Source organism: Chelonia mydas, chromosome 1, assembly GCF_015237465.2.
Source record: "Chelonia mydas isolate rCheMyd1 chromosome 1, rCheMyd1.pri.v2, whole genome shotgun sequence".
NCBI classification, from domain to species: domain Eukaryota; kingdom Metazoa; phylum Chordata; order Testudines; family Cheloniidae; genus Chelonia; species Chelonia mydas.
The window spans coordinates 201,169,977-201,192,649 of NC_057849.1; the positions used below are offsets into that span (position 1 = coordinate 201,169,977).

Below are 22,673 nucleotides of genomic sequence, written 5' to 3' on the forward strand. Positions count from 1 at the left end.
AGGACTGTGCCTAAATGGTACAATCTGGCTCTGAATGTTTGGGTACGATGTCAAAGCCAAATTTGAGGCTTCAGCATGTGATGCCAATTCCATGTGTATTGACCTGGCACCCTGTGGAAGCCCATATTCCTCAACACACTGTCCTTGCAGAGAAACACAAAATCTGAGACTCCCCTAACTAATGCAGCAGCGACTGCGAGAGGTGGAGATCAGAGAGAGCCCCTCTGGGGCTAGTCCTTTGACACCAGCAGGTTCTCGCCCTTGGTTGTTTTAAGATTTGCCTAACTCCTGTGTGCTTCTCTCACAGTGAGAAGATATTTTGCCTGTCTCAGCATCTGTCCCTGACGGCAAGTAGGCCCCTTGAACATGACCTGGTGGTGCCCTGTGCATAGGAAAGTCCCCTGGAGCGTGCAGCATGCACAGGCACAATGCTGGGCTCCAACATTTACTTCCTCCCTCTGGACGATACTTCTTCCAAACAGGACAGAACCAGTTGGATTTTTCATCAACCCACCTTGGGGACAGAATGAAGAACAGCTCTGGGAAGAGAAATGCTCTGCTGAAAGGAAAGACTATGGTCAAATAGAGCAGCTGATTGGCAGTAAGGACTTGTGGCCTCTATTCCCAGCTCTACAAATGCGCCATTGTGAGACCTTGGACAAATCGCTTAATCTTGGTTTCCCCCTCTGTCAAAAGGGGCTGATAATGCTCATCTCTCAGGAGGATTGTGACGGTTGGTTAATTCCTTAATGTTTCTAAAGTGCTTTGAGATCTTCCCATTAAACGCCGCAGACATGCAAAGTATTATTGTTATTAGAGAACGTGCAGCGGTGTGGCTCTGGTTTTTTATGGGAAGGAGTCATTCCCCTAGCAACACACACACACACACACATGTGAAAATAACTAGTCCAGGCCTGGATGCCTACAGAGTCTGAGGCCCTCTTGATTTCATGAGTGGTCCTGCAGTGTAATCAGCATCGATCTGTTTTCTCTTATCATGACAAGACTCCATCTGCTATTCTGGCTATCTGATTGTAATTTTGTGATATGTCTCTTTGGCACAGTTGATGTGTCCTGTTCCTGGATACTCAGATATATCAGCGCCAGCAGTGTTCAGATATTAAAACAGACCATTTATTAGTAAGAAAAAAAACACACCAAAAACACTCTGAAAAGTAAGGAACAGCCCTGATTCAGGAACCCATCTACATTTAGATGCCCAATAGCCCTGGCAGTTGGAGATCAAGAGATACGTTCAGAGGAGCCAGTGAGAGAGCTCTGCTCCAAGGGCTGGACAGTCCTTCCATAACTTCTTCTGCAAGAGCTTTGCATCTAGCCTTGGGAGAGTGCCCCTGCGCCTGGACACTCAGGCCTTTCCTGGCAGTAGACTCTCAGTCTCTTTTAGGGCCATGCCCTTTTCACAGGGTTTTCCTAAACAAACATATTTTAATAAATACCTCAGAACATCAGGGTTCTAACCCCTGAATTGGCCACCCCACCAGACAGACAGACAGGGGGTGGAGAAGCCCCTTCCTGGCATGAAAGAAACAGAACACAGAGGTCAAGAGGACAGCTGGCCAGCAGAAGCAAGTCAGGACAAAAGCAAAGGAGAGGCCTTCATCTGGAGCCAGGAGGCTTCCCCACCATGACAAGATTCAGAACCCTACAGATGGGTAATTGTGTTGGGGAGGGAAGGGAGTGAAGAAAGAACCTTACAAGACTGGGGTCCTGCTCTCATCCCTTGGGACAGCACTTGCCCATCCAGTTTATAGGAGTCTATCACTATCAGGCATGTTTTCTAATCCTTTAATCATTCATGTGGCTCTTCCCTGAACCCCCTCCAGCTTATCAACATCTTCTTGAACTGTGGACACCAGAACAGGACACAGTATTCCAGCAACAGTCGCACCAGTGCCAAATACAGAGGTATAATAACCTCTCTACTCCTACTCGAGATTCCCCTGTTTATGCCTCCCAGGATTGCATTAGCTCCTTTGGTCACAGTGTTGCACTGGGAACGCATGTTCAGCAGATTATCCACCACAACCCCTGAATCTTTTTCAGAGTCCCTGCTTCCCAGTATAGAGACCCCCTTTCTGTAAGTATGGCTACATTCTTTCCTCTTAGATGGCAACATTTGCATTTAGCAGTATTCAAATGCATATTGTTGGCTTGCACCCAGTTTACCATGCAGTCTGGATCACTCTGTCTCAGTGACCTGTCCTCTTCACTATTTACCACCCCCCCAATTTTTGTGTCATCTGCAAACTTTATAAGTGATGATTTTATGTAAGAATCATATGCGGAGGGGCACACCCTGGTGGGAAGTTCACAAGGGAGAGTGCACCCACCCCTCTGATGGCTTCTCTCTGGGACTCAGCAGAGCCTTTGAGGGTTTGATTTTTTTCCTAGCTGGGTGTGGTGGCGGGGGCACAGGAGGCAGCTCCCCTCCTGCCACGCATGCGCTCTGGGCTTCATGTATCAGTTCTTGTGACAGCAGTCATAGGCGCCAACCTCAGCTGTGCTCAGGGGCTCGAGCACCCACAGAAAAAAAAAGAGGGTGCTCAGCACACACTAGCCACAGTTGTTCGGCAGGACCACCAATCAGCTGCTGGCTGCTGGCAGCAGGCACTTGGGAAAGGTGGAGAGCAGTGAGCGGCGGGCAGGCTGGGAGCCTCAGGGTAGGGGACGGAGGGGAGGCGGGAAGAGGCATAGCGAGGGCAGGGCCTCAGGGGAAGGGGTGGGGCCTCAGGGCAGAGTGCAGGGTGGAGCACTCACCAGGAAAAATAAAAGTCCTCACCTGTGACAGCAGTTGTCTTTTGCGTGGATACCTCAGGGTAGCAATATGTATTAACAGCTACCCCAGGGTCTACCCGACCGCTCAGGGAGTAGTGGCTACCTTGCTGTGTAGTTTAATGGCACTGAACAGAAACCTCCACTCCTTTGCTAAGGCGAAGCCAACAGCTCTCCACTGAAGGAGCTTCCTAGCCTACAGAGGATGACTGGGTCAGAAAGAAGCAGACGCAGTGAATAGCTAGAGACGTCTGTCTGGGGCAACAACACAGAAGTGTTGTGATAGAGGATGCTGGAATCTGATTCTCCTGTGGCAGAGTAACAAAGAGGAGGCAGTTTGTGCTGCAGGGGCTGGCATAGACCCGGCACTGGCTACTTGCGTCCGTGCTTCAGTGACCCTTATAGAGCTTTGCAGGAGCAAGCCCTACCCATGCCCCCGGCCCACATCAGAATGCCTCCTGCACTTGGGGCCCCTGTGGGAACAGCATGGAGCTGGTGGAGCCGCCTCTGTACCTGGGCATAGGGGGCCTTATGCCTGCCGTGTGGCCCCTTGGCACCAGCCTAAGGGGGGATAAAGGGGCCCCTGGTGACTATTATCACACCATGCGAGCCCCCACTGATGGGTGAGCTTGCAGTAGAAATATTATTACTGCTGTATTTGTAAGTTGCCTACTATCTCTCCATATTGTTTTTAACTAAAATATTGCATCTTTCTTGCTTCCTTATCCCGATCTCCCAGATCCTTTTGTGAGGGCTCAGACCTGACTGTTCCTTCACTCCATCTCTACCTCAGTGGAGACACCCAGAGTCTACAAAAATCCAGTTCAACTTCTTCTCCTTCCAAAGAGAGGTACCCATATTCCCTTCCAGAGGGACACAGAAATCCAGGTTAAGTCCTTCCCCTTTCCCAGGGCTAGACCCAGAGTCCATCACAAGAGGGCACAGAAATTCAGTCCTGGTTCTTCTCATCCTCCTTATTCCAAGTGGATTGACCAAAAGACCTAGGGACTCTTTTCCCAACATCAGAAACTGGTACGTACTTCATTACGTAACTGTGGTTATCATAAATGAAAAGGGTTAAACCCTGGACATGGCATTTTAAGCCTGATAGGAATGGATGCCATGTACATCACTAGCACAAGTCCCATACCTCCCTACCCCACTCCCAATATACACAAATACTAAAACTCTTAGGCTTTCTATAGTCCCATTTTCCTACTTCTAGAGCTCATGTGAAACCCTCTGAACATCAGCTTCTCCCCTCCAAGTCACTGAACCCTAGTGAATCAACACTCTCTTTAACTGGTGCCCTCAAATCAAAAGACTCCATGGACAGGCTAATACTGCTGTGTTTCCAACACGTTTAATGGAGCTGATAACAGAGCTGTTAACAGACCATGGGGGTGAAAGACTAGAATACAAAAAGGAACACCCAGCCATCCCTTGTGTCACTGTAGGTGAACAGAATGTGGTGTGGAAAGCGTCCAGCCATCACACTTCAGTCTCAGGCGTATACTTCATGTGTTTGCAGGGGTGTTGTGTGGACACGTAGGTGCATGTTAATGAGCGTCTTTCTGGTTAGAGGTGTGGGAGCATACACTCATGCGTGGGGCTTCCTGATTAAAACCGACTGTTGCACCCTAGAGTTCTGGGGTCTGGGTGGGAGCCAGAGGGGCTCGTCCTCTGAAGAGGGCACAGGGGTAACTCCGGATAAGGCTTCCAGAAGCTGTGGGAGGAAAGGGAGAAAAAAAGAGGCTATTATTACAGCCACAGCTCTTATCCATTTGCCAAACTCACCCAGGAGATAGTGGGGCCTGGTGGGGCCTACAGGGCACCCTACTGGTTTCCCTCTAACATCAGTTTGTAAAATCTTTGTCATTTATAGTCAAACCAGCGTGCATAGCCCCAGATTTCATGAGCAACCCAACACTAACAAAACCTTAGCTATCACGAGCAACTTCATGCTAACACAACAGTGGGCCTGCTTCTCCATTGCTTTGGCCCTTTGTGTCATTATTTACACTGGTGCAAAGTGGATGTAAAATGCTTCCTGGTCATTTAGAGGCCCACTTGACCCAAGTGGACATGATTACATAAGCTGCAAGGTGGAGAAGAATTGGGCCCAATGCATACAGCACAAGCCCACTGAAGAAACCCTAATAACCTCACAAGCCATCTTACAATAACAAATCAGGGCAGCTGCCAAATGGAAAGGAGAAAATCACTTTTTAAAGAAAGCAGAGTTCAATTTCCCAGGGATTAGTCTAAACAAAAGTACATCTTTAAAATTATTTTAAAAATTATGCAGAATCTTTTGGCGGTATCTCTTTTAAACGTCCACCCTGAATATCAACAGAACCTCACAGCCTATCTCATATGAATAATCAGAGAAAGGCTATTTTCACCATCAGGTCATCATTGGGTTTATTTTCTCATGTGTCACAGGGTGGATTATAAACTCTTTCAGGAGACAAGTGCTGAGCCAGCTAATACCGTAAGAGAATAACTTACCTTTCAACAGCACTTTCTATCCCAAAGGATCTCAAAGCGTTTTGCAAACTCTGTGCACAAAAATCATTTCATACACCACAGAACATCAGTGCCGTTGTAATAGTGCACAGCGATACCACATCACAGTTTAGGAACAGAAAATGAAAAAGAACATGGTATGTGAATGAAACTGCAGGGGGAGTTTAGGGAGATAGAATGCAATTACCTAGGTTGGAATTTGGCCAGGAAAATGAGGTTAGCCCTGTGGATGGGAAAATACCAGGAAATCTTTACTTCCTACACCTCGTCAGGACCTAGTTTTGATGTTATTTATGAACGATGACACCTCGGAAGCACAGCAATCCCTGTATATGGAAGAGGTCCCTGTTTCTCTGTTTTCAATGTATTATACTGCTTCTCAAGCAGAGGCTCCCAAACTGTGATCCCTGGTCCATTGGTGGTGTGCCAAGCATTTGCAGGTGCTCTATGAAGAGCTGGCTGGCCAGAGAATGCTGCTGTTCCTCCTCCTTGTTTCCAGCTAAACTGCATTAATAGAAGCTAAATACATCTTAAATACTTTCTAATGTGACTTTTCCATGGGGTGGGGGGTGATTGCTGTAATAGTCTCAAGGATGTTATGTGAATGAGAGGGGGCATGCCCCATGCATTCACGAATGGAAGGGGAGGTGATCTGTGCAGTGGTGAATGGGAGGGGAGGTGGTTCCCAGTGATGGCACATGGGAGAGCAGGTGTCCATGAAACAATCTCTATATTAAGATGTGGTCCACATTATGAAAATATTTGAGATGCTCTGTCCTCCAGCAATGGATAGGCACTTAAAAAAAGCAGATAGATACCATAGTGGGCCATTGTCACAATACAGATTGAGAGGGGAAAGCACCCCCTAATCAGTCATCAGCACCACTTCCCACAGCACCTTGACTTTCCCTGGAGGTGTCCTATCCAAGTACCAACACCACCTGATGCTGCTTTGCTTGCAAGATCAAAGCCTGAGATAGTTTAGCTTCAGGCAAGTTTTAAAGGAAATCTTGAAGTGGCGGGAAATAGGTTAGCGTCCTCCCATCACACCCCACTTATCCCCTCCTCCCCCCTTTTTAAATTCTTTTTGATGTACGAAAAGGGCCTTACATTTTCAATCAAAGTCAGTTGTTTTGTTTTTTCCTGCTTGCTTTTTACGGTCTTGTTAAACCTGATTATCCTAGAATACTCCATGGATGAGTGGAGAACTGATTGCGTTCTGCCATGAGGGTAACAGACATGTGAAGCCTGAATGAAAGATGACGTGATTGTCATTTAGACTGTTCAAAACTTTGATTTTTGTTTATTTCAGTTTACACCTATTTAATTCAAATGCCTGACAGTTAAAAGAAAAGCTCTTTTGTGAAAAATTCAGCAATCCAGCATTAAGGACGGAGAAAGCTTCAAATCCACTTCTCCACATGCTTTAAAGTGTCCTTCAACAAAAACAGGGACTACCAGACTTGCCATTTCTGAAATTTCCCAGCTAAAAAACAAGCAAAGGGAATAAACTTGGTTTGGGTTTTGGGCTTGTTGTTGGCTTGCTGGTTGGTGGCTTTTGACAAAATCTTTGCAGGTCATCTTTATCCCACATAAAGAAGCAAAAAGGGGCACCCACAAAGCCCCTTTGCAGCACTGGAGATATAGGGGCATTGTGTGGAAGGCGAAGGATGGGCATTTGGCTCATAAATTCAAGGTAAGGTTGGAAAACAGGAAGATTTCAGTCCTGCAGATAAAGTCTTTGTTGTTCTCATATGGTTTTGAAAATGAGTAAGGAAATTAGGCCAGAATAGCCTCCGCACTCCAACACACACATCTTCTGTAAATAAAAGCAGCCATCTGGTCTCTGAGGCTCATTTCATTTTCATGCTTCAACTAAGACACTGTACCATCACTATTTGAGCTGAGTGGCTTGCACTGGAGTACAGTGAGTAGCACTACAATCATAGAATCATAGAACTGGAAGGGACCTCGAGAGGTCATCTAGTCCAGTCCCCTGCACTCAAGGCAGGACTAAGTATTATCATTCTAGACCATCCCTGACAGGTGTTTGTCCAACCTGCTCTTAAAAATCCCCAGTGATGGAGATTCCACAACCTCCCTGGGCAATTTATTCCAGTGCTTAACCACTCTGACCGTTAGGAAGTTTTTCCTAATGTCCAAACGAAACCACCCTTGCTTCTTGTCCTATCCTCAGAGGTTAAGGAGAACAATTTTTCTCCTCACTCCTTGTAACAACCTTTCATGTACTTGAAAACTGTTATCATGTCCCCTCTCAGTCTTCTCTTCTCCAGACTAAACAAACCCAACTTTTTCAATCTTCCTTCATAGGTCATGTTTTCTAGACCTTTAATCATTTTTGTTGCTCTTCTCTGGACTTTCTCCAGTGTGTCCACATCTTTCCTGAAATATGGCACCCAGAACTGGACACAATACTCCAGTTGAGGCCTAATCAGCATGGAGTAGAGCGGAAGAATTACTTCTCGTGTCTTGCTTACAATACTCCTGCTAATACATCCCAGAATTATGTTTGCTTTTTTTGCAACAGTGTTACTCTGTTGACTCATATTTAGCTTGTGGTCCACTATGACCCCCAGATCCCTTTCCGCAGTACTCCTTCCTACGCAGTCATTTCCCATTTTGTATGTGTGCAACTGATTGTTCCTTCCAAAGAGGAGTACTTTGCATTTGTCCTTATTGAATTTCATCCTATTTACTTCAGACCATTTCCTCAATTTGTCCAGCTCATTTTGAATTTTAATCCTATCCTCCAAAGCCCTTGCAGCCCCTCCCAGCTTGGTATCATCAGCAAACTTTATAAGTGCTCTCTCTATGCCATTATCTAAACCTAAACAATGCCAGGACTAGCACTGAAGGGCAATGACTGGCTACTGGATGGCAGTGAGAGCCACCAGAATGCAGTGAGTGGCCTTCGGAGCACAGAGACTGAGTGCTGGAAGGCAGCGTCTGGCCCTTGGAGTGAAGTTATTGCTACCAGAGCACAGTTGCCAGACACTAGAGTGCAGTGATCAGCATGCTGGCGATATGGCTACACTGCAGCCGGAGGAGTAATTTCCAGTTTGACCAGACATATACAAGCTGGCTTCAATCGAGCTAGTGTGCTAAAAATAGCATAGCTGTGGCAGTGGGGGCTGCAGCATGGGGTTAGCCCCCTCCTCCCCCCAAGGGGAGCCTGCCCCCCTGGCCCCCTCCTGCGCCCCAATCCCCTGCCCTAGCCCGAATCCCCCTCTCTCCGAACCCCTCGGTCCCAGCCCAGAGCACCCTTCTGCACCCCAAAACCCTCATCCCCAGATCCACACCAGAGCCTTCACCCCCAGCCAGAGCCCTCACACCCCCTGTGCCTCAACCCCCTGCCCCAGCTCAGAGCCCCCTCCTGCACCGTGAACCCCTCATTTCTGGACCCACCCTGGAGCCCGCACCCCATCCCACACCCCAACCCCTTGAGCCAGCCTGGTGAAAATGAGTGAGTGAGTGAGGGTGGGGGGAGAGAGTGACAGAGGGAGGGGGGAATGGAGTGATTGGGGGCAGGGCATCAGCTAATGGGCAGGGGTTTGGAGGGGGGCAGGGGGCGGGGCAAGGGTGTTCAGTTTTGTGCGGGTAGGAATTTGGCAACCCTATCCTATTGCTGCCTCTGTGCAGTGCAGCAGTGGCCTGAAAGAGCCTGGGTGGGGAGGCACCAGCAGCAGGCCGACCCCCCGTCCAGGCCCAGCTGTCAGGGACAGGGACTGAATAGGCTGGGGGGCAGGTGCAGCGGGAGAAGGACAGAGCCCCTCTCCCTGCCCCCCGGCAGGCCAAGCAGAAACCTGGGGCGGGAGGACTTGACCCCTGCATCCCCCCCACGCGTGGCCTAGGGGTGTAGGTGTACCCTTAGTTACTGGCCATGAGAAACCAAAGGATACCTATCGCAGTGCAGTGACTGGAATCAACATTCAGCGACAGGTATCAGAGTGGTAGCCATGTTAGTCTGTATCAGCAAAAACAACAAGGAGTCCTTGCGGCCCTTTAGAGACATGTATTTGTGCCACAAGGACACCTCATTGTTTTTACATTCAGCGAGTGGCTACATGTACCTCAGCCTGGAATTTAACCCTTGACCCTTTGGCTCAGAAGTTCCAGCACAAATTATTCCAGCATCTCTTTTTGTTCACAAATCTCTCCCAGCCCCCATTAGCCTCCACAGACCCCAGAAATTCTTCTTTTGCAGAGCGAGGAATGGGTGTGGGGAAGGATCTTAGGAAGACAGCGTGTTATTCCCATGCACCAGTGGTGGTAGTGAGGCAGGGAAGCCCAGTGCATTCCTGTAATGAGACTCATGCAGGGAGGAATCCATGACATGCGGCCACCACACTCATCTCCTGTCAGCCAACCCAGGAATGTTTTAAGATAACGGCTATTGGAACACGGGAGCCTTGGCCAAACCCTTTCAATCTGGCTGAGTTGAGTCCAGGTAGAAACAAGGGGGCAGATTCTGTACTGTGAGGCAGCCCAGGGAGAGCAGGCACAAAGGTGGCTTTGCGCCATCTTTGTGCCCCTCAAATCCTGTGCCAGCTGGGGCATGGTGCAGCCACCAGTCTAAATTAGAGCAGCCCTCGGGCTGTTCCAATTTACAGCAGACTTACCCAGATTGCCTGTGGCCTGTTCTACAGCCTGAAGCAGCCCAGAGTTTCCACCGTGCACAGTGCTATAGACCCCCCTGCTCCCTACCCACAGCACACCCTGTGGCTGAGGCTGCAAGAGGGACAGCAGGGGCTGACCTTATGCTGTTCATGCATAGGGGGATTCTCCCTTCCACTGGCTGTGGTACCTTTTCAGCAACTATATGTCACTAGGGTGACAATTCAGGGAACAGGGCAGGGGCCAGAACGAACCCCAAGAGTTTCTTGTAAGCTGTCAGTCTCTCCGTTCCAAAGCCTGAGCTGATGTTTCTTTAATTCACCTTGGTGCCCAGCCCTACCCTATAGATAGAAATGTTTCAGTTCTCCACCTGCCATGAATTTGTCTGGAGCCCTGGTGTCTGGCCTTAGCCTGCCCTCATTGACATCAGTGTAAGTCAGGAATAACCCCACTGAAGTCAACCGAGTCACACAAGGATAAGGCAGTGTGAGGACAGAATCAGGCATGCTGGGCCACAGCTTGCCAGTGGTGACACCCATGCAAACCCACCGAAGTCCTGAATCTTACTGAATTCACTGGCGTTGATCTCTTGTGACTGAGGGCAGAATTTGGCCTTGCGTGCTTTCTGGAAGCCACAGAGAATTCAAGGAGTACCACGGAGAAAGCCAGTGTTTGCATTCCCTGAAATTTCCCAAGCTCCCTTTAATTCAAAAGTATCCATACCTCACTCTCCTGCACTCTCCTCTGTATTCTTTATGGCCCTGACAGAGTCAGAAAATCTGTTTATTTTCTGCCCTGTTGTTTTGTTCCAGGCCACCTAGGAAAATGACTTGACACCCTTCAAATCCCTCTCCTTGTTGTGTCTTCATTCTGCCTCAGCTTTACACCATTATTCAGTGTCATGCACCCTCCTCCCAAGACACGCTACTTGTTCTAAGATTCCCTCAGATCTAGGGATACTGTAGCCTGGCTGTATAATGTTATGGTTAACTGAGGCTACCAGAGCCTGAAGTCAGACCTTTAAACCAGGTTCTTCAGAAAGATTCTGTTATGAACCTCCTCAGGGGAAATACATCCGACTCAGCACATCTCATGAGATTCTAATGAGGAAGTGTCCTGAGAATGCTGTAGTGTGGAAATTTCACAACAGTCTTTGCAGCCTTTACTGGCAGCATTACCTCAGCTGATTTATTTTGGGTAAGTAAAAAGATCATTGGGTGATTTCCCTGAAACTGGGATTCCCCTCACAACCCAAAGCCCAGCTCTACATGGACCAATGTCTTGTGCTGATGAAGTTAACTTTGATAGGAAGCTACCCAGTGGGCGTTAATGACACAGGCAGGTCACCTTTCTTTATTCCTACCTAGCAATTGGGTTCCTGTTTACACGGTGCCCAATCCCTAAAGACTGAGTGGAGGCTGCCAGGATTCATGCCATTTACCAAGTTTGCAAGGAATCAAAGCATAAGCAAACTGGCCAAGGATTGGGACACTTTAGTCCTCCCCTCCCCTAGGCAGAGTTAGTGCTAAGCTTTGCACAGCCAGTCCCATTAGCGATCGCCTCCAAGACCCAGGCAGAGATGGAAGTGTTTCCTTCCGCGGGCAAGCAAGTACTTACATGGGGATCCCACACAGGGTGACGTGTGCCCACGTTAGAAGTGCCCTCACTTCATATACTCCCCTTCACTCACATAGTCCATAAAAGACCCTGACAACTCTGCAAAATCTTCCAACACAAGACTGGTAGAGTCCTCACCCAGCACGGCACTGTCAGGCCGGGTCACCTTGGGGTGGGCAGGAGGAGGAGCTGAGGCAGCTGTCTGGACAAAGGTGGGCATCGGACGATGGGGCACGGCCCGCTCCTCCCACTCTTCCAGCTCCTTCTCTCCCTCAGCATCTGAGGAGGCGGGTCCCAGGACGTGGTACAGGCTGGGTAAGCGGATGTCAAAGCGCAGGCCGAACTTAGTGAAGACCTTATCGTTGAGGGCGTACAGCTTCTCCGAGATGTCGTAGCCGAGGAAGGCCGAGAAGAGGCGGGCGATGTAGCGATCTTTTGCCAACAGGAGGTAGAGCTTCTTTCTTGGCCAGGTGATATAATTGCAGTCCGTCTCTGCTGTCAACGTGACCTACAGAAGAAGGAGCGGGGAAGTGAGCACAACAAGCCACACTGAGCAGACTTTGGTTCTATCACTTTAAAGTGTGGTTCTGCTCTGAAAAGGAACTGGGGTCTCTTTTCCACCACAGAGCTGCTCCCTGTGTGTAGGAGAGTCGGTGCTGCTGAGTTTACAGACTAAATAGGGCTTTTATTGCTTTCCGGTCCTGTTTTCTCCATGCAGAGCCAGTACGGCTCAGAGAGAGGGAGCTGCAGTCTGCTCCTTCCTGTGCATCATTAACACAAATGTTCAGTGAATTCCACGTGCAGAGCCAACCCTGCCACCCTCTCATCTTCAAATTATGCCCCCATTTGTACCCATGCAATGCCACTGAAAAGACTAGAGTAGCACAAGTGGCATTGTGAGCCTTCCTGTTCTGCAGAACTGTTACCATTGGGGAGTATAATTGATTTCAGGGGGGAGAGCTACATATAAAAACCGGTGGCTCTGTATTGCCTTTGCATAGCATTGTAATGGGCTTCCCCTCACTTGTTAGCTGGATGGAAGGTGTGCATGGTTTCAGAATGGCTGGGAAATGGAAAATGAAACAAAGCTTTCTTTTGGAGGGCGGCTCCATTTGTCACCAGCTCGAGGGAAGGCAGGTGCTGCAGGCTGCATTCAAGTTTCCTAGATTGTTTTAGACAGTGGGGTCTCTCAACTCATTCCATTGGATACCCCCAGGCTACCACCTCTGGGGTACAACACAAGAGCTGTTTAACAGTGCACTGCAACACACGCCAGTTCAGGACAGCGAGGGAGGAAGGCTAGCGTATGCATTTGATACTGAGGGGGGTATTGCAGGAAGCAGAGCAAAATTATCTGAGTTGGAAGTTGGCCAGAACATTAGGGGTTTAACAGAAAGTTTGGGGTTTTTTAAAATCTTGCCCAGGGGAAAACAGGCTCTTTTTCCGGCTGTGGTATGGGGAAACATGTCAAAGGACCAAGCCTTCTTAGGCTGGAGCAAAGTGTGGCACGTCAAAGTGTAACTGAGACACAGCTATGTGAACAAGTGTTACAGCTGGGCCAAAATATCCTGGGGCCTCCCTGTGCGCTGCATACACAGGTGTCTCCTTGGCCAAGAACCATGGCAGGGGCTGCTGGGAAGCCAAACAAGGCTGAGCTGCAGTGTGCGTCCTTGGGTTTGATATTTAATGCCACTGCCATGCAAGCAGCTGCCTTATGAAATATAGGAGGTAGAATATGAGAACTTCCCTGAGATGGGCTGTGAGTGAGTCAGGGTCATGCTGAAACTTAAAGTGTCAGAGCCTCATTTTCCTAACGGTCAATTGAATCGCACCTGAAACAGCCCTCTTTCTCTCACAATGCATAAAGTGAAATGGAGTAATAACCCTCCCCCACTCCGAGGTCCTTACAGGGCAGCCAGACAGACTCACTCACACTCTCTCTCTCTCTCGCTGCACCATCAGGCCTCATAGTTCAATGTTCTGGGGAAATACTGTAACTATGAAACCTGATCCAGTTCAGACTGCGAGCCAGCTGCTCTCTGAGTAGAAGACAAATCCAGGTCAGAATCCAGGCGGCAACCAGATCCTGTCACAGCTAATTAATCTTCTGCCATTCTCCATTCTGCACCAACGTGAAACAATTGAACCCAACAGTGGAGGGGGAACTTAGACAAGGAAATTCTCCCCCAGCCTCAAGGAAGGCCCCGAATAGAAATGTCCGCTTTTATCCAAAATGTTTTTGGAGCAATGAATTAGATCTGTTGTTTGCAGTTTGAAGGTACAGTAACTAGATTTGAATATAAAACATCCCCTTTTTCTCTCCCCACTTCCCCTCCTTGAGCTTCCCTGCCTGAGAATCGTCATCATCATCATCAAAAACTCAGATTTTTGAAAAATCAGCTATTTAAATCTTTACTGTTACTGTCACCCTTTCCCACAGCAGCAGCACACAATTCTGCAATTCTTGTGAGGTTTCCCCTCTCATTGTGCAACACATTAATGCTGGTATTCAAAATCGCCATAATGGAAGCAGACCAGTGATCTATCTAGTCAAACATGCTGTCTCCCTGCCAATCAGACCCAGATCAATGATGCTGCTTCTCTGGAATCCTAGGGTCAACCACAGCCAATGCTGGGTGTTTCAGAGGAAGGAAGAAATATGATAATGCATCTGATCATGCAATGCTGTACTATAACATGGTGGGGGTGGGGGAGGAATGTCTTCCAGACCTAGCTGTGTGACCTGCTGAGAGCTCAAAGCCTGAGGATTAACAACGCTTCTCTGGCCCTCTCCACTATCTTCCATCTTCCCCCTCTCCACTCTCTCCTGCACATGTACAAAGCAGTAAAGCCCAAGTCTGAGCAGTAGAGCTGCCAGGTGGTTACGCTGAGTTACCTGGAATGTTCCCTCCTCAGAAGGTCGCAGTGACTCCCACTCTGGGGAGTCCAGGAACTGGTAGGGGAAGACATAGTGCAGGAACTGTCCATCCTGGCTCACTCTGATCCTAGACAGAGAACAGGAGAATGATGGGCTTAGGCCAGAAAAGGGCTGGTAGGTGAACCAGTGTAACCTGTACAGAATCTTCTCAAAGAAGCTACATATACTCCATCCCTGTGTCAGTGCAGGATTGTTCCCTAGCGTATATTTGTCTGGTGTCTTCTCCAGTCTAGTTACAAATGTCCCAGTTAATGAAGTTAATATCCCTTCTCTTGGGAAATTGTTAATAGGCTAATATCATAGAGCTCACTGCCAGTATGTCTTTCCTGATACTCAGTCCTCTCTTTTCCCATTTTCCCTCTCTTATTGTCATCACATTACTCCTTTAGCCCATTCTAAACCATTCCTCCTATCCTGGGGGTTTCTCCTCTTCAGCTACTTGGAGATGGTTAGTATGACTGCCCCTCAGCCGTCATCAGGACAAACTCTTCGTACCAATTTCTTTTCACCTCTCCTTCCAGTCCACTGACCATTTTTGTTGCCCTTTCCTCAACTCCTTTCAACTTATCCACATCTTTCCTACACCAATACCCAAAACTAAACTCCAGTGTAGTTGCATCAGGGCCGTATAGGAAGGATCTATGCCCCCATGCTCCATGGCGTGATGCCTCTATTTATAAAGCCCAAAATCAAATTGGCTGTTGCTGCAGCCATATCACACAGCAAATTCAGACTTTGCTGTCCACTATCATTCAGTTTCTTTTGGTCTCACTGCCTTCCATGTATCCGTCTCCTTTATTGCCACCGCAGCTGCCCAACAAAGTTAAGGTCAAACTTGTGACCAGCGCTGGTTCAAGCCGACAAAAGGGAGAAAGCCAGGTCTTGCAGTTCAGGCACAGGATTTGGAGTCTGGAGACCTGGGTTTTGTTCCTGGCTCTGCCATTTAGTTGTGTGTGCTGGGGCAAGTCTCTTCCCATCTCTATGCCTCAATTTTCCCATCTGAACAATGGCCATAGTGATTCTGCTGTCTCCCAGGGTAGCTGGGAGGTTCAATTCGTTCATGTTTGTAAAGTAGTTGGAGCTCTTGAGATTGAATGAGCCAGAGAAGGGCAAACTATTGTTATCTGAGCTTTCTAATCTGAACTCTGTACTTCTGAGGTTCATAGATCATAGAATACCAGGGTTGGAAGGGACCTCAGGAGGTCATCTAGTCCAACCCCCTGCTCAAAGCAGGACCAATCCCCAATTTTTGCCCCAGATCCCTAAAAGGCCCCCTCAAGGATTGAACTCACAACACTGAGTTTACCAGGCCAATGCTCAAACCACTGAGCTATCCCTCCCCTCTTGCTCCTTTTAGGCTATTGCTAGTGTGGAACCCTGAAATAGCCTGCACAATAATGAAATAGTCAAGGCCCCTGCACTCCCTTTCTGTACAACAGCATGCAGAGTGGAGCACAGTAATGCTCCACTGCAGCCTTTCCACCATTCTCCTGCCCATCACCACAGCCTGCAGGGATAGCAAGGTCTGCAATGGAGAGGCCAGAAGAGGGAACTCGGGGTCCAGCGCCAGACCTGTGGAGCACATGACTCAGACTCACCCTCCATGCTACCCCCACATCCGTGGCAGTATGGCAGGACCAATAGCCTTGATGTAATTAGCTAACTTCCTTCAGCAGCACTCTGACCCCATGAAGGGGAGTCACAGAGTCCTCAGTGAGAGGTAAGACAGTATTAACTCTCCACTGACTTCACCAGTAGGTTAGCTACAGTTTTGAAGCAGGCTGCTGGATGCAGACCGTTGGCAGGGGGACAGATATTTGGCAGTACCCACTTAGCCACTTTCTCCCACTGCATTTTCTCTGTGGATTTGCTCCCCTTCACATTGTGCAGCAAGGGGCTGCAAGCAGGGTGGGGAAGGGAGCATATGGGCCTTAGTCACTGACTTTTTCCTTATTCAAAGACAGCAGATTATCTGCCACACCCCAACCCCCCCTTAGCGTAACCTTAAACCAGAACTCTTCCGCAGTTAAAATGGGAGACATGGTCTGAGCAAAGCCCTGGGAATTAGGATTTCTAGCTTCTAGTCACAGCTCAGCCACCACAGACCCCCTAAATGAACTAGGGCTTCGCCACTCTGCGCCTCAGTTTCCTGTGTAAAATGGTGGGGTGCGGGGGGGAGTCACGGTGGGAGAGGGTTGTAAAGATTGTTTACAAAGCAAGTAAAAATCTAAAGAGCTGTACAAGCGCTAGTATTTTGATACACAGCTCAGACTATGAACAACAAGCTCCATAGCATAAGGCACCCTTTGAGCCCACAGTGATTAGGTTAGGTCTGTTCGATGAGCCAAGCAACTTATGGAAGCTTTAACAATCACTGTTTGTGTCATAAAAATAAAGGGAAGGGTAACCACCTTTCTGTATACAGTGCTATAAAATCCCTCCTGGCCAGAGGCAAAACCCTTTCACCTGTAAAGGGTTAAGAAGCTAAGATAACCTTGCTGACACCCGACCAAAATGACCAATGAGGAGATAAGATACTTTCAAAGTGGGAGCGGGGGGAAACAAAGGGTCTGTCTGTGTGATGCTTTTGCCGGGAACAGATCAGGAATGCAGTCTCAGAACTTCTGTTAGTTAGTAAGTAATCTAGCTAGAAATGCGTTAGATTTCCTTTTGATTAATGGCTGGTAAAATAAGCTGTGCTGGATGGAATGTCTATTCCTGTTTTTGTGTCTTTTTGTAACTTAAGGTTTTGCCTAGAGGGATTCTTTATGTTTTGAATCTGATTACCCTGTAAGGTATTTACCATCCTGATTTTACAGAGGTGATTCTTTTACCTTTTCTTTAATTAAAATTCTTCTTTTAAGAACCTGATTGATTTTTCATTGTTTTTAAGATCCAAGGGTTTGGGTCTGCATTCACCTGTACAAATTGGTGAGGATTTTTATCAAGCCTTCCCCAGGAAAGGGAGTGTAGGGTTTGGGGGGATATTATGGGGGAAGACGTCTCCAAGTGGGCTCTTTCCCTGTTCTTTGTTTAACACGCTTGGTGGTGCCAGCATACAGTTCAAGAACAAGGCAAAATTTGTACCTTGGGGAAGTTTTTAACCTAAGCGGATAAGAATAAGCTTGGGGGTCTTTCATGCAAGTCCCACATCTGTACCCTAGAGTTCAGGGTGGGGAAGGAACCCTGACAGTTTGTGATGTGCTTTGAGATCCCCAAATGAAAGGTCTTAGCTAAGTGTAGAGTATTAAATATTATCTTTGTTGTCTGATGAGCCTGCTATGCTCTGAAATTCCACCCAAGATGGTGGAGGAAGGTGACAAACAGAAGGAAAAACAGCCCTTCCCCCACACACCTACCTGTCCAGTAGGAAGAAATCATGGAAAGATCTGTGAATGGTTTGATTGTACGTGGGCCTAGTGTAGTCAATAAATATAGAAAGAATTTGGTCCTGAACCCTTTGGAAGTCCTGAGATCCTCATCAGAGCAGCAGGACAGGAGTTGGGTCTGCAGTACCAGAGAAATGATCTGGTGAGTTACAGACAGCTGGAATGCCAAGCAACGTTCTCAGCCTACCCCAGCCAAGCTCACTACCTCATGCATGGGATTCTGGCAGGCCATTCTTGGAGCTAAACATGGCTCCCACTGATTCTTTCCTTTCTCTTGATCTGCTTCATTTTGTGTTGCTGCAGAGTGGCTGGCAGTGGGAGGTAACATAGGCTATATCTACACAGCAATGTAAGCCTAGTGTTAGGGATCCCTGGGCTTGAGCGTCTACATTGTATTTTAACCCTAAGTTGTGAATTTTCTGACCCATGCTCCAACTTAGGGCTCTGGCATCCACACTGCAGTGCACAGACCCAAATCAAAGTAAACATATCCCAAAGTGCCTAGCACCTCCCACATGTCGACACTCTAGCCCTAAGAATGTGGCTCACTGTGGGAAAACTCTACTGTTCACCCTGTTTCCTAACTGTGTCGGTGCTATTGATGCCAATAAGGAACACACAAGTACATAAACTGCATGATCAGCTCCCTTGGTGGCTGTCTCAGTAGAATGACAGCAGTTTGAGAAGGCTTTATACTGAACTACCATCTACCCTGAGAATTGGGCTCCCCACATCTAGGCTGAGTCCCATGGCAAGACAATGCCCATGTGCACCTGCTCTGAGGATAATTAGCCCATCAGTCTCCAGGGCTGCCAAACAGTTACAATGAAACTTTGCAATTCGTAATTTTTAAAATGGGCTGTTCAATGAAGGTATTTTTGTTTGGTTGGTTTTTTATTTATCTTTGTCTGTTTGTTTTTAAGTTTGACATAAAATGAAGGTATCACAGAAAACACACCCACCCAGCCTGGCTGGTGCTGGCTGCAGAGGGTGAAATGCATCACCCAGGGCTTGGGGTGTAGTGTGCTCCAGCACCCCTGGGATCTCTTATTCCTGCCCCTGCCACACTGTGGGAGGCAGAAAGAAGGGATCCTCAGGAGGCTGTGGGGAAGTTTTGGCGCTGGCTCCCTGTCACCACCCTGCAGTACACACTGCGAAATGCCCCTGCACGCACATAGCCCCGCGGAGGCTCAGAAGCAAGGGCCAGAGAACAGAGCAGGACCAAGCATCACCCTGCAGGGAGGGGAAGCAACAGAGCTCCCGGCTCAGCATGGCTGGAGGAGGGATGATTCCCAACATCCTGGTGAGCAGCAGCCTCCTCCTGCCTGTCAGCTTTGCTCCCTGCCCCAGGCAAGCTCCACCGGAGCGGGAAGTGGGAGTGTGCTCAGCCAGTCAGTAATGACCCTTCTGACCACTGTGCTGGCTGCCTGCAGCACTGCTCCTCTGCTGCCAGGAACTCTGGGATAAATCCGGAGGACTTCCAGGACCCAAGTCAAGCTGGGGCCACATGCACACAGGAAAGCAATAGGGCTCGGACCCTAGGTCCCAGCTTATCACGGGCTCAGACTCTCCTGCCCTGGCTCTGAGTTCTTGGTTACCACATTTGCAGTGTGGACACAAAGTGTGTAGGGGGGAGGTCTGCTTTGAGCCCATGCTCAGACCCTGGCTTAAATTACTGTGTAGACAGACCCATAGTGCTACTTTTGCTTTTCTATATTTTGATATTTTGAATTGAAAACTAGGCATGCTGCTAAAACTACTTCTTTGCCCACGGCAAGTAAACATCACAAAGTCCTTCCTCATTAATACAGTTACTGCACTACACTACCTAATCAGAGACTCAGGCAGATGGAGGAATACACAATGATGTGCAGTGGTTCTCAAACTAAGGTCTGCGGATGTCCAGTGGTCCATGGAACCCTTCCTGGTGGCCCACAGAATGAAGCAGCATTGATGGATCAGGGTAGGAGGGCTGCCAGATGAGGTGGGATACATCAAATGATTTTTTTCTTACCAAACGGCCCAGTTGTGAACCACTGGCTTTGGGCATGGGGAGTGAGAGATGAAACCATTCCCTTCTAAGCTTTTGGCTGAGATAAACTGGTGAACTGCAGAGCAGTTCCTAGGAAACAGGCATCCATGTCACAAAAATTACCATTGTAAGTGGTACCCAAGAGACCACAGGATCAAAGAGGCCTCTCTGCCTTGCTCCAGCAGGCTGGTACGAGAGAAGCTTCACTACTGCTGCCAGGGTTGTACCTGTTCTATCGATAGAGGCCTTCAGACTCCAGCACTGTAAATCATCACCTCCCACCAGCACTAAGATTGCTTTAAAAATGGCAGGGAAAGAGATGAAAATCCTCCCCACATATCCCCAGCAAGGCCGACCAGGCAGATTCATTGTTGCTAGCTCAATTCTACAAAACTATCCCTAAATATTAAGATGGATCAACATTCGAGGGCTGGGAAACGTCTTGTCAGGACAGGGAACAGCCTACCTGCCAGAGAGCAGCAGAGACAGGCGGTTGATGGGTGTCTTGCCCTCCACAGCATAGTTCTGGTCTCTCGCCAGTGACAGGACCTGTTCTTCGCAGCATTTCACGATCTCTTTGTAGACCTCAAAGGGCACCTGCAAGGGCTGGCAGAGGGTCTTGTAGAGGAGGTCAAACTCTTCCAAGAAGGTGTCCTTGCGGAGCCGGTAAATCAGGTGAGCCAGCTGAATCAAGCAGGCCATGACCAGCAGCATGTTCCACATGAAGATGTCTAGTCCACATGCATCCAGCCAGCCCCACAGAGTATAGCAGATGTAGCCAGTGGTCAGAAGGCTGAAGATATAGATGGAGCCAAAGATCCCACTTCCCCCCATGTAGCCTAGGAGGAGGATGCAATTGCCCAGGTGATAGGCTGCTCCCTCTGCGTTCTGCTTCCAGCCCTCACATACAGGGGGCTGGAAAAGTATCTGGTCCCAAGGGGTGCTGTTTCCACTCATCCTTCCCCTTTCCCCCACCCTCCCCGCCGTCCTGCTTTACAAATGTATTGTCATACAAAAATTACACGGACAGCTGTAATTGGAGCCGCCTGTCAGCTCCTCTCCCTGGAGCTCACTGGTCCCACTGGAATGCCCTTCAGAGCAACATTTTAAAAATAACTTTAAACTTGTTCGTACCAAAAAAAACCCCAAGCCGGAGAATCCAAATGGCTTATTTTTCTCTTTGTTGTTGGTGAGGTGCACGGTCCTGCCAGATGGCTTCCCCCACCAACTGCATTCAGGAGACGGAGCAGGGAAAGAGGTCCGAAGAGTTCAGTCACAGAGTAAGGAGAGGGCTTCAGCTAGAGAACTCATCAGAGAATGGAACTGGAAAGAGCTCCTGTTGCTTTCACTCTCCCCAGCCTTCCAGGAGTGAAAATAGAGACTGAGAGAGAGCAGCAGCGAGACAGAGAGGGAGGGGGGAGCAACAGGCACTTGTGTTGAATTTGGAATGTATATCACTTGGCAACGGAATGAAGAGAGACCCCAAATGGATAACCATGTTTGGAATTGAAATCCAAAGAGCGAAGCCAGTGAAGGGAACAGAGAACAGACAGGCACTGGCCACTTAACATAACTCAGAGAACTAGATAAGCCCAACATGGAGGTCAGAAAGGAGAAAAGTAGCTAGTTTATTACAGTGTGTGTGTGGGGGGGGCGCGCTTACACTCCATTCCTCGCTATTGTTTTGGAGCAAAGGAATGTCCATCATATTACAAAACCAGAAAGTCAACCTCCCTGCTGGGTGATAACTAATAGCAATGGGAGGAAGCTAGCAAAGGAAAACATAGTCGGGATATCAGGAAATGCTTTCTAGGGAGGAGACCTGTCAGACTGTGGCATAGCCTCCTAGGGGACATGGTGGCAACTCCATCATGTGGGACATTTAAACTTAGACTGGAGCGTATAGTGTGGGCAATGATCCTGCTCTGAACACAGTGCAAACATGAATGTGTGAGGGGTGAATTTCAGTAGAGGAGCCAATAGGATTTTCACACGTTTAACATTACCATGCTACAGGGCACAGGGGGATGGGGAACGTTAAGGGGACTGCTTGGAAATGTGCAATGGACAAATTCTACCCTAGCATAGGATCCTCCCTCCTATCTCTAGCAGGCTCTGGGGAAGCTGTATTTCCATTCCAGAAATAGGAGGAAGGCACTGTGCAATTAGGTGCACTTGTCTACTCTGTGAGCAGCTCTTCTGTTTGGATCTATGTGATGGTGTATACAAACCCCACACTGGAGAGCATGGAGTTAAGGAGCAGCTTTAGGCCCAGGCCACCCCGCTCAGACACACTTGCAAAACCTGCACAAGCTGGAGGCAGGGTTTTTAAAAGGAGAGCAAAGCAGCTCAGAGGGGGGGCAGTGAAAGGGAGCAGACAGCTGCTGTAAGGGGAAAGTACTGCCTAGGAGCTCATTGCCTGGGACCTGACAACATAGACTTGTGCAAACCCATAAAAGAGAAGCATGGGACAGAGCGCGCTGGTCAGAGTGACTTACTCTGGGGAGCTAGAGGAGGCTGGGGTAGGAAGTAGTCTGGGGGGTAGTGGCTTTAGCTCCAAGGTGCTGATTGGAGCTGCCCACCATTTAGGCCCTGGACTGTAGCCTGGTGAACAGGGAGGGCCTGGAATCCCCTACCCACTCTGAAAGGAACAATACTACAACAAGAGCCTTCACCTACTGAGATGCCAGCTGGAAAAGACAGTAAATGTTCAAGGGCCCAGCCCGCAAAGCTCCTGTGC

The 22,673-nt window shown here is 48.5% G+C and overlaps 2 protein-coding genes across 8 annotated transcripts in view; one reads left to right on the forward strand and one right to left on the reverse strand.

Moving 5' to 3' along the window:
- Nucleotides 1–825, forward strand: part of PLA1A (phospholipase A1 member A) — a 28,942-nt gene extending 28,117 nt beyond the window's left edge. For all 5 annotated transcript variants that reach the window (XM_037909564.2, XM_037909560.2, XM_043538723.1 and 2 more), the window contains one exon: nucleotides 308–825. In XM_037909564.2, coding sequence (XP_037765492.1) covers nucleotides 308–392 — 85 coding nt within the window. In that variant the 3' untranslated portion in view covers nucleotides 393–825. The remainder of the gene's footprint in view (nucleotides 1–307) is intronic.
- Nucleotides 826–4,134: 3,309 nt separating this feature from the next.
- Nucleotides 4,135–21,331, reverse strand: POPDC2 (popeye domain containing 2). 3 transcript variants are annotated; one of them, XR_005226905.2, is made up of 5 exons: nucleotides 20,400–20,922; nucleotides 14,471–14,579; nucleotides 11,575–12,082; nucleotides 5,305–5,354; nucleotides 4,135–4,519 (listed from the first exon to the last, which is right to left on the reverse strand). XR_005226905.2 is itself a non-coding variant. In XM_007062070.4 (4 exons), the coding sequence occupies exons 1-4, from the start codon at nucleotides 20,888–20,890 to the stop codon at nucleotides 4,434–4,436; spliced, it is 1,056 nt and encodes a 351-aa protein (XP_007062132.2). In that variant the 5' UTR covers nucleotides 20,891–21,331; the 3' UTR covers nucleotides 4,135–4,433. The 3 variants fall into 3 exon arrangements, 2 of the variants coding, with proteins under 2 accessions (XP_007062132.2, XP_037765511.1); XM_007062070.4 differs by lacking the exon at nucleotides 5,305–5,354 and having other exon boundaries at nucleotides 11,713–12,082; nucleotides 20,400–21,331; XM_037909583.2 differs by lacking the exon at nucleotides 5,305–5,354.
- Nucleotides 21,332–22,673: the final 1,342 nt, after the last annotated feature.

Excerpts from the sequence above, each read along its gene's own strand:
- POPDC2 (XM_037909583.2), bottom strand. The coding sequence starts at position 20,890 with ATGAGTGGAAACAGCACCCCTTGGGACCAGATACTTTTCCAGCCCCCT. Across the intron at positions 14,580-20,399 it reads TCTCTGCTGCTCTCTGGCAG|GATCAGAGTGAGCCAGGATG; the intron begins GTAGGCTGTTCC and ends TTCTCTGTCTAG. Across the intron at positions 12,083-14,470 it reads CTGAGGAGGGAACATTCCAG|GTCACGTTGACAGCAGAGAC; the intron begins GTAACTCAGCGT and ends CTTCTTCTGTAG.